Source organism: Coffea arabica, chromosome 2e (genome assembly GCF_036785885.1).
Source record: "Coffea arabica cultivar ET-39 chromosome 2e, Coffea Arabica ET-39 HiFi, whole genome shotgun sequence".
Lineage (NCBI taxonomy): Eukaryota > Viridiplantae > Streptophyta > Magnoliopsida > Gentianales > Rubiaceae > Coffea > Coffea arabica.
Genome location: NC_092313.1, coordinates 15,998,440 through 16,012,703, shown reverse-complemented (window position 1 = coordinate 16,012,703; position 14,264 = coordinate 15,998,440). Strand labels below are relative to the sequence as shown.

At 39.2% G+C, this 14,264-nt stretch overlaps 1 protein-coding gene across 1 annotated transcript; it reads right to left on the bottom strand.

The window, feature by feature from the left end:
- Positions 1-1,182: 1,182 nt before the first annotated feature.
- LOC140036745 (zinc finger CCCH domain-containing protein 19-like) lies at positions 1,183-13,079 on the bottom strand. The gene is made up of 10 exons (XM_072079286.1): positions 10,834-13,079; positions 10,583-10,662; positions 9,513-9,697; positions 7,834-8,758; positions 7,582-7,709; positions 6,714-6,773; positions 6,581-6,631; positions 6,170-6,240; positions 3,555-3,709; positions 1,183-3,462 (listed from the first exon to the last, which is right to left on the bottom strand). The coding sequence occupies exons 1-10, from the start codon at positions 12,855-12,857 to the stop codon at positions 1,334-1,336; spliced, it is 5,808 nt and encodes a 1,935-aa protein (XP_071935387.1). The 5' UTR covers positions 12,858-13,079; the 3' UTR covers positions 1,183-1,333.
- Between the last annotated feature and the right edge of the window lie 1,185 nt (positions 13,080-14,264).

The window sequence follows — 14,264 nt, the reverse complement described above, 5'->3', positions numbered from 1 at the left end:
AATAGAAAAAGAACTGTGTTGGTCCAATATTCAAATTCTAGCACTACATATAACCACTACAAACAAACTAATAGTACTCTTACTCTATATCAATAACTTCCAATAACTTTTTTTTTTTTTCTAACTTCCTTTCAAACAAACTTCCAATAACTTCTTTTTCTCTTTTTTTTTTTTTTTCAAATCAAACTTCTAATAACTTTTATCCTTTGTCACCAAAAAATAAAAAATAAAAAACTCCTAGCTTTTAATTGAGGGAGAAAACTTTAGTTTAATTTGCACATCCATCTCCCACTAGTCATGGATAAATGCTTAATCCATTCACAAGTGTTGAACAGCAATCGTGCATAAATAAATCTTATAAACTTGAGACTGTCAGTCAATTTGAATTCCCTACACATATTTTTTTTATTTAAGTATATGTCATATTATCTAGTGCAGTCTCTCTTTAAACATTAACTGGTAGCTTTTCTTTTAACAAAGCTAGTAAATATAACACAAGTTTACAACAGAGGTAAAATCTTATTACTCAACAAATCAATTGATTAATACTTAGAAAGATTCTACAGTGCGGCCAAGGTACCAAACAATTAGCCAATAAAGAACCTTATGGTTAAAGGCTTAGCAAAACATATACAATCACTTTCCTGCATGAAATCAAATTTCCGTGAAGGAAGGAATGGGTTGAATGATACCAAAGGAGGGAGTATAAGTGAAGTCTCCGGCACACAAAAAATCAAATTTTCATGTAATTAATCTTGCAAGATCAAGCAACTTCATAAATGCCATTCTGGGAATAAAAGGACAAGAACCCCTTTTTTTGTTGAGGGAATTCAAAAACATAAAGCTCAAAATGAGAAAGAAAATTCGAGTTTCATTCTAATCTTTCAACTTGCAAATTGTAACGCAAATTCAGAAAGTAACTTCTTCAGGGCTCTCAAAATTGGTGGTTTGCAGATCTGGTGCTTCCATCTCCCGCCAGCTTCACTCGTTTACAGGTCTACCTGCATTAGGGTCAGAACGATAAAATAAAATCCAGTGCAGTCTCATTTGGTCTCTATTTCTCCATCTCTTTTCTCCGCTTTTAAGAGGGATAGCAAGGTCATGTAACAGTACTGCCCACGAATGGCAAGCTCTCTTCGTAGGCATTAGGTTCTGTAGTCCATAAACAGCGTGGATCGAATATGCCAAAGCAAAATTGCATAAGAAAAGATGTGCCATGAAACCGCACAAAAAGTTTTACAACTGCTACAAAGCACCAAAACAGCCTATGATGAAATCGAAATTCTAATTATATTACTGTACAAAATCGTTCTATCCATGCTAGACTAGCAAATCACCCTTCATGAATATAATTACAATGAGACCCTTTCCTACACTTCCCATTCGTATTGTATGGACACAGTACGCCTCTGGGAGCATTGTAAGGTCCTCGTCCTCTACTGCCAAAAGATGACTGCCTATTCCATGGCCTGCGATTTCCATAACCAGAATCTCCAACCTGAGGACCCTTGGGCCTGCTGTCACCAAAACCAGAATCGCCTACCTGAGACCCTTTGTCCTTTTGACCCGAACTCCCCCATGTTCCCTGGTTCCCAGGTGGAGCACCCCAACCTTGGCTTGTGTTCCCTGATGGTGCCACTTGAACAGGAGCCCCTTGATTTCCAGTTTGCATCGCCCATCCATTCCCTGGTACTGGAACTTGAACAGCAGATCCAACATTCCCACCTGGAGCAATCCAACCAGGGTTTGCACCCCCAAGGACCATTCCCTGAACTCCAGAGTTCCCAGGTGCTGCAACCCACCCAGAAATTACATTACTTGGCATCTGCCCTTGGACGGAAGATCCTACATTCCCCGAAGCGCTAGCCCAACCATGATTTGCACTACCAGGAGCCGGCACTTGAACAGTAGCTCCCCAACTAATGTTTGTAGTTCCTGGTGCTACCCCAGTCCAACCCATGTTTGGGTTTGTTTGAACCGGCGCCCAGCCTGTACTTGAATTCTCAGATCTCAACACCGAAGCAGAAGAGTTGTTCTCTATCAGGCCTGTGCCCCAAGCTAGATTGGGCATTGCCGGGGTCTGCATATTAGGTTGATTACTCTGAGCTGGAGGGCCCCAAAACTCAGGCTGAGGCAAAGCAGGAGCACCTGTGGTTGCAAAATTGCCAGTGGGATTCTGAGCTTGAGGTGAAATAACACCCCAGGGACCATAACCATGGGATTGTCCAGGCATAGGAACAAAATTACTTGGTTCAACCTTTTGAGTAGGAGGCCCCAACCAACCATGACTTTCAATGCGAGGAGTCTGATTATTTCCAGATTGAATTGGATGAGAACCATTGGTTTGAGCAGGATGATGGCCGTGCTCCTCCAGTGTACGTGGTTCCCCTGTTGCAGCTAATGAGGGAATTTGTGAAGAATTAACAGAACCTAAAATATTCTGTTCAGAATTAGTAGCTTGACCAAACCTAATACCAGAAACAACAGAATCATTTTCAAGACTGTTCATTAACTGCTCCCTGGAATTAAGAACTGAACCATGCACAGAAGGAAGATTCCCGAGCTGTGGCAAAGCTGCAGCAGGTGATTGGATGCCACCAGCATATGAAGTTCCACCAATGAGAGTACCCCCATGTTCTCCAGTCTCAACTGTATTACTATGTTTTGGAGTGGGAGAAGGAAGATTAGACAAGTTAGTCCTGGTCCACTTTTCTGTAGAAAGTATCGGGACCTCAGCAGGTGGAGCAATTAAGCCCTTTGATATGTCCAAATGAAAAGTTTGAGCCTCACGATGCTGATCACCATTTGATCTTTCTCCAAATGAATTTTCTCGAGATAGAAGCAAGGATGTTTCAGAAGTTTTCCCAGATGCTGCTACAAATTTACTGTCTCCTGAGGTCTCCTTGTGGAGCTTTCCAGCCAATGCATCAGTCAAAAGTATAGACTCATCTTGTTTTTCAATAGCTCTCCAAATTCTCAAATCAGCAGGGAAGTATCCAGTGTTGCTCCATTTACGCAACTGCGCCATAGAAAATGGTCCTTGAACTTTCCCAGATGGATCCTGGTAATGCCATGCCTTTTGCGTCTCATTAATTTTCACAACAGTTTCTGCTTCCTTAGCTGGGAGAGATACTGATAAATTTACTGATGCCATAGAATTAAATCCAGCAATATCAGACTTAGTATGTTGACTGAGATTCACCAAATTATTCAATTCTTCACGGTTTTTCTCTCTTCCTTGATTCCATAGATCCTCATTCACCATACTGCCACTTTGATTGTCACTGGCATCCTCACTAGCGATTGACAAATTTTTACTGAATATGGTTCTGTTTGGTTCCCGATTCTTGTCTGAAAAATTACCTCCATTATGAGAATCTTTAGGAGAATAATCGCTCCGAGGAGAAATTGGTGCCCTTCCACGCCTGGTAAAGCCAGAGTTACTGGTTTTCTGGAAAACTTCTGCATGAACCAGAAGGAACTTATAGACCTTTCTCCTTCAAAACACAAATCTTTAAAACATCAAGAAAAAAATGACAACAAATTAAAAGAACCTCGTCTATTATCATCAGTATCACTGTCATCTTCCTCTGACTCATGATTTGGATCCATTTTAGGATCAGAATGTATTTTTGGAATTTCCTCTAATCTACGCAAGCGCTCCTCAGGTGTCTTCAGAATCTGCAATTTCTCGACACATTCTCTAAGCGTGGAAGCAAGTCAAGGGCTAAACTCGTTTTTTTTCAGTGAACAGTTGTATCCAAAACCCATTTGCTTGAAATACAGAACAATCATTAAATGAAACACAAACCAAAGGGCTAAGTAATTACAAGCATAGAATAATCTAAAAAATGCATTATATATCTGCACAGAGAGAGAAGGGCGGAGGCCAATCACTTTTTTCCTACGTCTCTGGGTGCATTTCCAGATACCTGTTTAAGAAAAACACCATCCTGTTTATAAGAACCAAGTATCCATTGAATTTATGGTACCGAAAATGCAATTTGTTCAGATTTTCCTTCACCACCACTCCTTTCTCACTCTCATTCTTCCCACTTTCTCAAGCAGCAAGGTGTACTATAATGTATCTAAAAAGTACTGCAACCAAATGTCCAAATTACTGACAGACATAAACATGTAATCATGTATAGAGGTAGTGAAGTGTGCAAGTGTAAATCTATGTATGTGGAGGGAGTATAAACATGGCTAAAAAGTAGTGCAACCCAATATCCAATTTATGGACAAATAAAAAATGCACAAGGCTACTTGAGTACACAAGTTTGAATCTAGTATCCACCTAAAAGTCGACTTCAGTAAAATTTTAAATCAATCATGGTTGATATAAAGCCAGAAGTGATTTCTCCAATGAGGAAAGAAGATTAGTTCTAACTCTTGAAAACTAAAGTGAGGATATAATTAGCTCAATAGCCTCCAATATCCATTCAATGCTATCATAATAAACAATTAAACTTAACCAAAGCAGACCAATGGCAAAAATCTTTACCAATACTGCTGTACCGCATATACCCTAGCTCTAAACCCCATGAGGTTTTCTCCAGATCAAATGCCCAGGATCTTATTTGGGACAGTGAAACCCATTTAAAGAAAACAACAGCACTTTTTCCACCTTGACATCATGGTTTAATCTTGGTACTGGCAATCACATTAAGACAGTAAAATATCATCCAAAGAACCTCAAAAGCCCAATATGGCTTGCCACAAGAAGATAAGCAGATCCATCCATAAATAAGTTGTTGCCACAACTAAAACACTGATATGACTCAGTAGACACTCCAAATGACAAAACAATGCAGATTCTTCTCAATGCATAGATTTAAGGTGAACCACCAAGCCCACAGCAAGTTTAACAGGGGTTGAGTGAGAAAATCTCTTCCTAACATAATACATTTCCACTTCTCCCTCCAATACAACACTGTTTACAAAAACTGATTTACTGCACACAGAGTCCTAATAAAATGACACCATCTACTCCCTTACCTCTCTCTTTGGATAAAGCATAATTATAAGCAAATATTTCTTTCTGTCATGCATTTCCCCACAAAGCCAATCTCACAAAATTCCAAGATCTGAAGAAACTTTTTTAAGTCTTTCAAGATGTAATAACTCGAAAAAGTGGAAAACCATGTTCTACATCCTATAAACTTAACAAGATTGTCAAAATAGCATAACCTATCTGAAAAACCATAACTCCCCATAAAACTCATAAAATATCCATCCAAAGCTTCCCAAAAGCCTTAACATAAGTGTTTCCCATTAGTCACTACCAGCAAAGAATTTGGAGAAATAACCCTAACAAATTCCAGAGTCAAAATAATATTTCCTAAAATAATCACTTAGTTTAAGTACACTAAACTTTGGGAGAATTCTCCACACCTCATAACCCAAGTGAATGACACACAAGTCTGATGGCTCAAATAATTATGGCTAATGCAACTACCATTCAGGAGTAATACCACAAGACAAATTTCCAAATCAAAATATTGCCAGCATTATTGTCAGCATGTTAGTTCCCCAGAACAACTTCAGCAAACAAAAGACATATTTTATTTAAAATTCAAATTCCAAAAGTTGGCAACGGATTCAATATCAAGATGAACCCTAATCAGAGCCCAACCTTAGATTCAAGATTAAACAAACGACTATGCAATAACAATCCACTAATCAGATATGTTTACCTACCAATCACAACCAAAAACCTACGCCCTTGAGGATAGAACAAAAAAAAAAGACAGATTGAATAGGATTTATTTTCTATGTATTAGAGAGAAACTTGGAATTACTCCATCTGCAGGGCCCCCATACTGCATAGCACTCAATATCATAAACATATCAAGTGGAATTGTATAATTTAGTCGGCTTCAGCATTCAAGCAACCATAGCAGATAAATAGCCTGACATGAAGCACAGCCCAACATCAAATGCAATTATATTTACTAAACTTGTTGCACACTATGGAACACCATAGTCCCCACATGTACAATGCAGAGACTGTTATGCAGTCAACTGGAAAGCAAAATTTCAAACTCATGGCAGGGAAAAAAAATTATTAACCTTAAGGAACAAAGGCAAAGTTATCAAACAAGCTTAGCTATCATGTTCAAGATAGAAAAAAAAGATTCGTTGAAAAACTTGAAAAAGTGAAGGATATTCCTTTCTACGCCCCATATCACTTGCTCGATCACGAAGATGACTAAGTCGGAGTGTTTCTGACTCCAGCCACTGCAATGCAGAGTAAATGAGCATGCATGGTAACAGAGCATAATTAGCATATGAAATCCTTAAATACAGTCATAAGCTACAAGTCATTACTGATGACATATATAATATAGACGCGGAACAATGGAGGAACCAAAACAAAGTTGTCAATATTTTCTTCTTTTTTTTTTGGGGTTGGGTTTTTTGTGGTTTTGGGGGGGGGGGGGGGGGGGGGAGGAGGAGAGGAGGAGGTGGACAGTTTCTCTTCATGCCTTATGCACGCGTGCAAGCAATTAGAAAGGCCATATCTATCCAGCTCCAGTAAGTCAGGTACATTAAAGAACAGAAACATTAACGTACTTACATCATTCACTCTAGCTGCCTGTATTTCCATGGCCTTGTCAAGAATGTCACCCTACAAACAGCCAGGTTCACCATTAGTACAACAATCAACAGAGTTTTTCATACCAAAGTAGGAAGAGAAACTGTGTAGATACCACAGTCATTCTGTTAAGTAGTCCACATTTTATACTTTGGCGTAGTCGCTTGCATTCTTCCTGACAAATCAAAATGAGCATGTGTTAATAACTTCACTCTATCAAACCTGAGGGAAAACAACAGACCAGGGTTTAATCCTTTCTACCATCAAAGTTAAACAAAAAAGGAGAAACAAGATAATAAACTACAGGTTTATTAAAACAAAAATAATATAATAATGTGTGTGTGCATGTCTGTGTGTGTGCGCGCGCGTCCATGTATGTCTGTATGTTTGTTTGTCCATGTATGTCTGTATGTATGTTTGTAGGTAGGTATGTAAAGACACCAAGCACATTCTTTGAGTAATACAGAACACAATCAGATACTTATAAAATTAGTTAGTCAAGGTGTTTGACTCTGACAGTACTGGGAAAACATTTTAAAATACAGGAATGCAATTCAGGTGCTTCTTCACCATTCATGGTATCCTGCACATCACATCTAAGCAATAATGCAAAAAAGAATGCTGAATTGACTACATTCATATCAACCACAGTCTAAAGGCAGAACTTTGTAAGTAATCAACTGAAACCATAAACTTATTTTTATACACAGAAACTAGACAATGATTGGTGCAATAAATCCTCAAAAAAATTGACTAAATCACATCCACTTAGTTTTTAGAAGACACATCTTCTTTCTTGGTAAAAACCAAAAACATGTCCTCATTAATAAATGATATTAGGCAATACTTCAAGCAATAATACTCCAAAAAAGATTCCCTTTCTAGTCATATTTTCCTTTGGCCAGGGGATGGCAAAATTGTCACAAGAGAGAGGATACTCCACAGGTGCTTTAAAGCTTACAAATACACATATTTAGGATTACCTCAGTGAAGTCTTGATTAGAAATTGTATCAATGGATACAATCTCTGTCTTGTTTAAATTTAATATCTCCAACATCATATCAGTTGTCCTTTTGCCAACTTTATACGGCTCAGCCGCTTTGCTCGTACCTACGTACAAAATCAATTTTCTTTTAGAGGGGAAGACAGGGAATTCAGAATTTTGCCATTTGTCAAATCCCTGAAATGCATAAATCAAAGTTTGAAATAAGCAGATGGGGGTTAAAATAATTACCCACAACTTGCACCAGCCTGTAAAGGTCCTGTTTTTGAGTGTTACCAGAAATTCTTATTCGCACAAAAGTACCAATAACTTTGTGCTGGAACTCGTCAATATCTTCAATAAGGTCTTCCATCAACTTTCGCCGCAAGTAAATTAAGTTAATATTATGAATATCAATTGCTGCATAGTCATAACGGTTAGCTAAAGTTCCTCTATTGTCAACCTTTTTTCTTATTTTTCGTTTCCTCTCTTTATTCCCCTTTGTAGGTGTTTCAGCATTCTCATCAACATCCAGCTGGTTCACTTCAGTATCAACAACACTCCCTTGATTATCCTCCGTATAAGCATCCTCTTTAATAAGAAAGTGAGATTCAAGGAGTTTTAACATTTCAAAATGACCGACACGGGGCTTTCCGAAAAGATTTTCAAGTCTCGTATCGCAAATAATTTGACTTTTCTTGCGAGGATCACGAAGTTTGTTCCTTCTGATATATTCAAGCAGGAGAGCCTGAACATCAAATTGAGACAGAACAGATTTATCACCATTTTTCATGTGCACAACAAATTCCAGAAGTTCTTCCGATGCCCATTCAGTCTTGCCTGGTGAAGAAATGTCTTCACCACCTCCTCTCACAACCGCACCAGCAGATTCCTCTTCATTAGCAACAGATCTTAACCGTTTCTTACCCTTTTTCCTCTTTGGTTTACTCGCTTCAGGATTCTCACCAGAATTTTCTGTACCAGAACCTCCAGCATTGCAAGTTACTACAGCAGCCTCAGGTGACCCTACCTTGCCTGCTGATACATCAGAACCCTTCCAGGGATTTTTGGCCTTGGCAATTTCAGCTGATGATATACACAATTTGGATTTCAAATCTGTGTAGTAATCCTTGAAGAGATACTCCCAGCTACTCTTATCATCAAAATCAATCTGAACCTGCATCAAGCAAAACAGGGGAATCAACAGATTAGTACAGCAATGATGCAATAGAGTAGAAAAACTAAACCATGCAAACAAACAAACATTCATGAACATTGAAACCAACGATTCTTGTAAAATTCACTAAAAGAGACACCAAATAGCCCCACCATATCATGAGCAAAGTTTAATCAAAAGATTCACAATTTTACAGCAAGACAATTTTTAAGACCTAACCCAAACAATCCAATTTTGCCTGGAAAACCAGACATGAAAAGCAAACATTAATCTGTTAAAGATGCAATAGTGTCAAAACAGAATTGATGTTGAAGGGTTAAAGGAATAAAATTAGTGTTGTTCAAATAATTACATTCTAAAGGGAAAAAGAGGTTTATTAGCCAGAACCTTTGTCAACCCAATTCACATTCTCTCCCTGAATGGTAATAGCAGGTATTATGGGTTTTAAAAGAACCAAATAATCATTAGATGCATATGGTGAAAACTCATAAAGAAGTCAAATAAAGCATTAGGCCAAGCACGCCCACAAAGATAACAAAAAGATAGAAGCTATTAAAATATGAACAAACCAGCAAACCTATCAAGAGAAAAGTTAAAATAACTATTACAACCAATATACAACGAAAACCAATCAGAATGAGTATGACCAAGGCCTAATTGAATATAAATTACTCTACGTAGTACTTACACCACCAAAATTAAAGGTAATTCTACCTATCAAGAAAGGGAAGAGAGAGAGAGAGAGAGAGAATACATTGTTAGTGTCTTTGTCATCGCTTTCAATTAGCTTGACAATCCTCATGCATGTCTCACAAAAGCCTTTATTTCCTCGGACACATAAGAAAACAGCATCTTTCACACATCCTTTGCACAAGGCAAAAGGACAGGTAAGACACATGTAATAGGCATTCTTTTGACAAGTGCTACAAATATGCCAACCTGAAAAACAACAAAAGGACAAGAGTGCATGTCAAAGGCAATCAAAACCTGCATAAATATAACACAACAATGTCAAATTGAATATGTCTAACCAAAACGCCTATTCCAACATTCTAGTTCAACGAAAATGGCCCTCTGTACCCACAGAAGACAAAATCAATGGAAAATGATAGCTCCTAATTACATCCCAGCAATGAAAGAGCAAGCAGAGATCAGTCAACCATATTTTATGAAAAACTTCAGCATAGAAAAACGATTAAATAAAAGCATGAAGTGGAGGGCTCAATTTTCCCAGAGTATACGTTAGCAAGTAATCATCCTTTATCAAACTACATGTATAGAAAATAATGTCAATTGTAAGAGCATGCTGATATATCAACTTCATCAAGAATAATGTTCAAATGTCATGTCTCGTCTCGTATGATATACAAACCCCAACCCTTTTAACATGACCAGTCAAGTCATTTCTGCAATTTCCTGAGGCTCTCTTTCCTATTCTTGATATTCCAAAAGTGTGCTTCAGTTGGTGCAAAGAAACTATCACGCAACTGAGGTAAGAAGAGGTATTCAAACCCTGTAGCAATTAAAGGTTAGTCTCATTGGACATGTCAATAAGTCACGTTCTTCAGTTTTGAGAATATCTTAGGTTGTTCGCATGTTAAATCAGTCTCTCGAGAGTGAGTACAATAAGCGAATAAAGCTTTCAAAACTACTTAAGAACAGATAAATTTCACAAAGTAGGTAGCAAAAATCACATATAAACAACTAAAGAGAATAGCACTGCACTTATGCATCTGAACCCTCCAAAACAAATTTAAGGTTAAGTGTGAATATTGTTGCATCCCCGCATCTAACCATGTTCGCAGAAGAGACGGAAGCACTTACCACAATTCCATTTGCCCTTTGCACGGAAGAATGCCTCATCCCGATTAACACAAGAAGGATGATATGCCTTGGGGCAACCCCTGAAAAAATAATGAATCAATATCAGTTACAAAGAAGGCACATAAGTAGATACAATAAGCATGTGGATCATATTCAACACATTAGTTAATAAATTTTCAACCCTCACATTCTCTCCTCTGAAATAAATTTCAAGTGGAATGGAATTCAATTTGAAAAGCCAGCATACTTACCGCCGGTCACACAGCACAAGGTCCCCCCCATCAAAGCAAATGAAACAAACATCCTCATCCATTAGCTTTTGAGCTCTTCCTCCAATTTTAGAATTAGTCAAATTTTTAGAATTCTTCCCCCTCTTGCGCTTCTCTCCAGCAGCCTTGCTTGACTCCCCAACATCTGTTTCAGTTTCCAATTCCGTCTCCGCCAGAGCAGATCCCTCCTCAGCAACCACGTCTTCATCTTCCTCGTCTTGTGGAACAGACACTGAATCATCTATTTTAGCATTGGACTCAACATCACTAACCCTAGTAGTCACCATTTCAGCCTCAATCTCTTTCTCCATTTCAGCCTCAATCTTCTTCTCCATTTCAGTGTCCGCAGTTGGAATCCCCTCCTCTTGAATATTTTCCTTATTTTGCTCAATACTAACTGTAACCACTGACTGTTGACCAACAAACTCCAAATCATTTGGCACAGAATTTTCAGGTGCTGCCATTTGCTTCTTTTCATCCATCTCCGCATTGGCTACAAGACTTTCCTCCTCCGCCACCCCACTCTTACTATCTTCCATTTTTTTTATGTCATTCATTGCTGCGTCGCCTACAATACCTGTCTCCTCACTAATACTTATCTCTTTATCCACCTCTTCTTTAGCTGAATTTGGAGGTTCATTATCATCCAATTGTAAACCATGTGAACCCATAATATTTTCACCTTCAGTTACCTCAGCGGCCGAAGTGGATATCTCCATGTCCACCTTAATCTCGGTTTTCACAATCTCATCTACCATTGCTTCTTTACCGTCAGGTAACTCCTCTTTCTCCTCTCCTGTCACCACTGCAGAAGATTCCACGGGTATCACCGCCATTTCTGCATCTTGCTCAACTGTGACTGATTCATTAGGGCTTGATTGCAAATTGTCTGGCCGAGCAGGCGGCTTTTCTCCTCCAACCATGGCCACAGCTTCGTCAACCACCACATCATTGCTCCTTGCAGCAACAGATTCGGCACTATCAAGTTGGGAAGAAATAGCTATGTTAGATGCATCCTTCCCTGCATCACCTACAGTTGTGTTCTCCACTTCAAATTCCCCTGTCTCAACCACTTCTTTGACCTCTTCAACCTCTCCAACAGCAGCCACAGACTTGACACCTAGTATAGAGGCATCCTTCCCTTCATCACCAACAGTTGCCTCCTCCACTTGAATGTCCCCTGTCTGAATCACTTTTTTGGCCTCGTCAACTGCAGCCACCGACTGAGCACCTACAACGGAGGCATTCTTCTCATCATCACCTGCAGCTGCCTCCTCTACTACTAAGTTCCCTGGCTCAACCACTTCTTTGGCCTCCCTGACGTCGCCAGCGAGAGAAACATTCTTCTCTTCATCACCTGCAGTCGCCTCTGGAAAGTCCACTGGCTCAATCATTCCTTCGACCTCTTCAGCCGCAACCACTGCAGAACCGGAAAGCGTATGATCAATGATAGCAGAAACATTTTCCCCTCCGCCCACCACCTTCTCCAATTCCGCGTCAACGTCCCAGACAGGAGTTTCCTCTGCCAGCACCTGCAAGTGGGCTTCTGCATCCATCACCGATTTCTCGCCACTATGAATATCAGAGTTCTCTCCACCAATCTTTTCCTCCAAAAACTCCACGTTTGACTCCGCCACTAGAACTTCCTCCGCTACCAATCTCTCTCCACCACCAACAACCACCTCGGCCTCCACTTTGGCTTCGGCAACAACATCCGCCGCGACCGCTCCATGCATGTCCTCTGCCCCTTCGAGTCTGCCTTCTAAGGAGGCCTCCTTCTCCAGTGCCACCACCTGGCTCTCCAATTCGGCACCTAGCGCCAACACTTCGCTCTCTTTACATGGCACATTTGAGTCATCTGAATTAGGAACAAATTCACATTGTTCGGCGTTGTCTATTTCTTCTTCACCAATCAATTTTTTCTCTTCGATTATCTGCTTTTCACTAGCTTGTTCAGGCGAGGGTTTATTTATATTCGACGAAAACGTTTCTCCATCGTCTCCCATAGGAAACGATTTCAGAACCCTAACCCTAAAATTAGTATATACAGGTCTGTTTTCCTTTTTATCTATGTATATCTGCAGAGACGTGAAGTAACATATGAGTGTGCAATTGTACCTGAACTTGTTTATCGAAGCAGCAGATGGGAAATGGGGGTTTTGTGACGAAGAGCCTATAAAGAGGGCGAGATTCCGAACGGACTTTGTAATTGGGCCTCGTGAATTGGGTATCCTTTGGGTTCAATTTGGCTCGGGTATGTCATTTGTGGAACTTTAGTAGGAGTATCACTTTTTTTGTCTTAATTTTGTACACGTCTCCAAAAAAGAACGAAATGGTCTTCCATTTTTGTCATCGTCCCAGGCTTCTTTAAGCCCACCAAGAAAGCCCAAAAAACTGTGTAGGTCCATTAGACTAGCCTGCCTTTGGTTTTCTCAAACCACCTCTCTAATTTTGAGATTACACTAATCTCCCCTTAAATTTTTGTATCTGTGTTAAACACATCATCGTCTATCATCATATATAAATATATATATATAATAAAGTTGTGAAGACTCGCAAATTTCTTATATTTTTCTCAAAATTACCCTTTTATATGGAAATTATTATTTATTAAAGCCCTACCACCCAATCTTTCCACAATAAGTGCAAATAAACCTAGAAAGTAGGGTTTTACTTTTGGTTTCAAGATCGGAGCAAAATTAGGGTTTTCGCGATTTTTCGCCGGATGAATTTTCGGTACAGATTAAGGATTAAATTTGGAGATTAAAAGTGACTTTTAAATGAGAAATATAATGTGATTAGTAGCAATGATATAAGATTAGTGAATGGGAAGTAAAAACCTTACTACGTGAGTTTTTAAGAAAAACGGCGCGAACCGGCGGGTCCCGCGCACTAACAATTGAACGCACCACTTGACCACCATTTTTCTTACCAAACAAGCTTATTGACTTTTGAGCAAAATATCTTCTTACTTGGCAGCTGCTTTGACCGAATTCTAAGGCTAGAAATGCAAGAAAGAAAGAGAAAAAAATGAAAGGAGATGGTGGCGACAAGTGTCGCCACCTAAAGGCTTCTTGACCAAGACAAGGACTTTCTATTTAACTCCAAAATTTTTCATTTTCCTCTTCATTTCTGCACCCTTTGGCCGAGAGAAAGGAAGGAAAAACACCAAGGGAAGATTTCTTCATTTCTTCTTGAATCCAACTACAAAGTGAGAAATCAAAGGAAGTAAACCGATTAAACTCACCTTTGAGTGTTTAGTTAGTGAAGTATTGGTGAGATTTTGGAAAGGGAAAGCTAGGGATACACTTGGTGGACTCTAATCAAGGTAAGGAAGATGATCTCTGTAATTTTTACTTTCAATCTTGCTTAAATTAGCTTAGTAACTCAAATTTGTGGTGGAATCATGGATG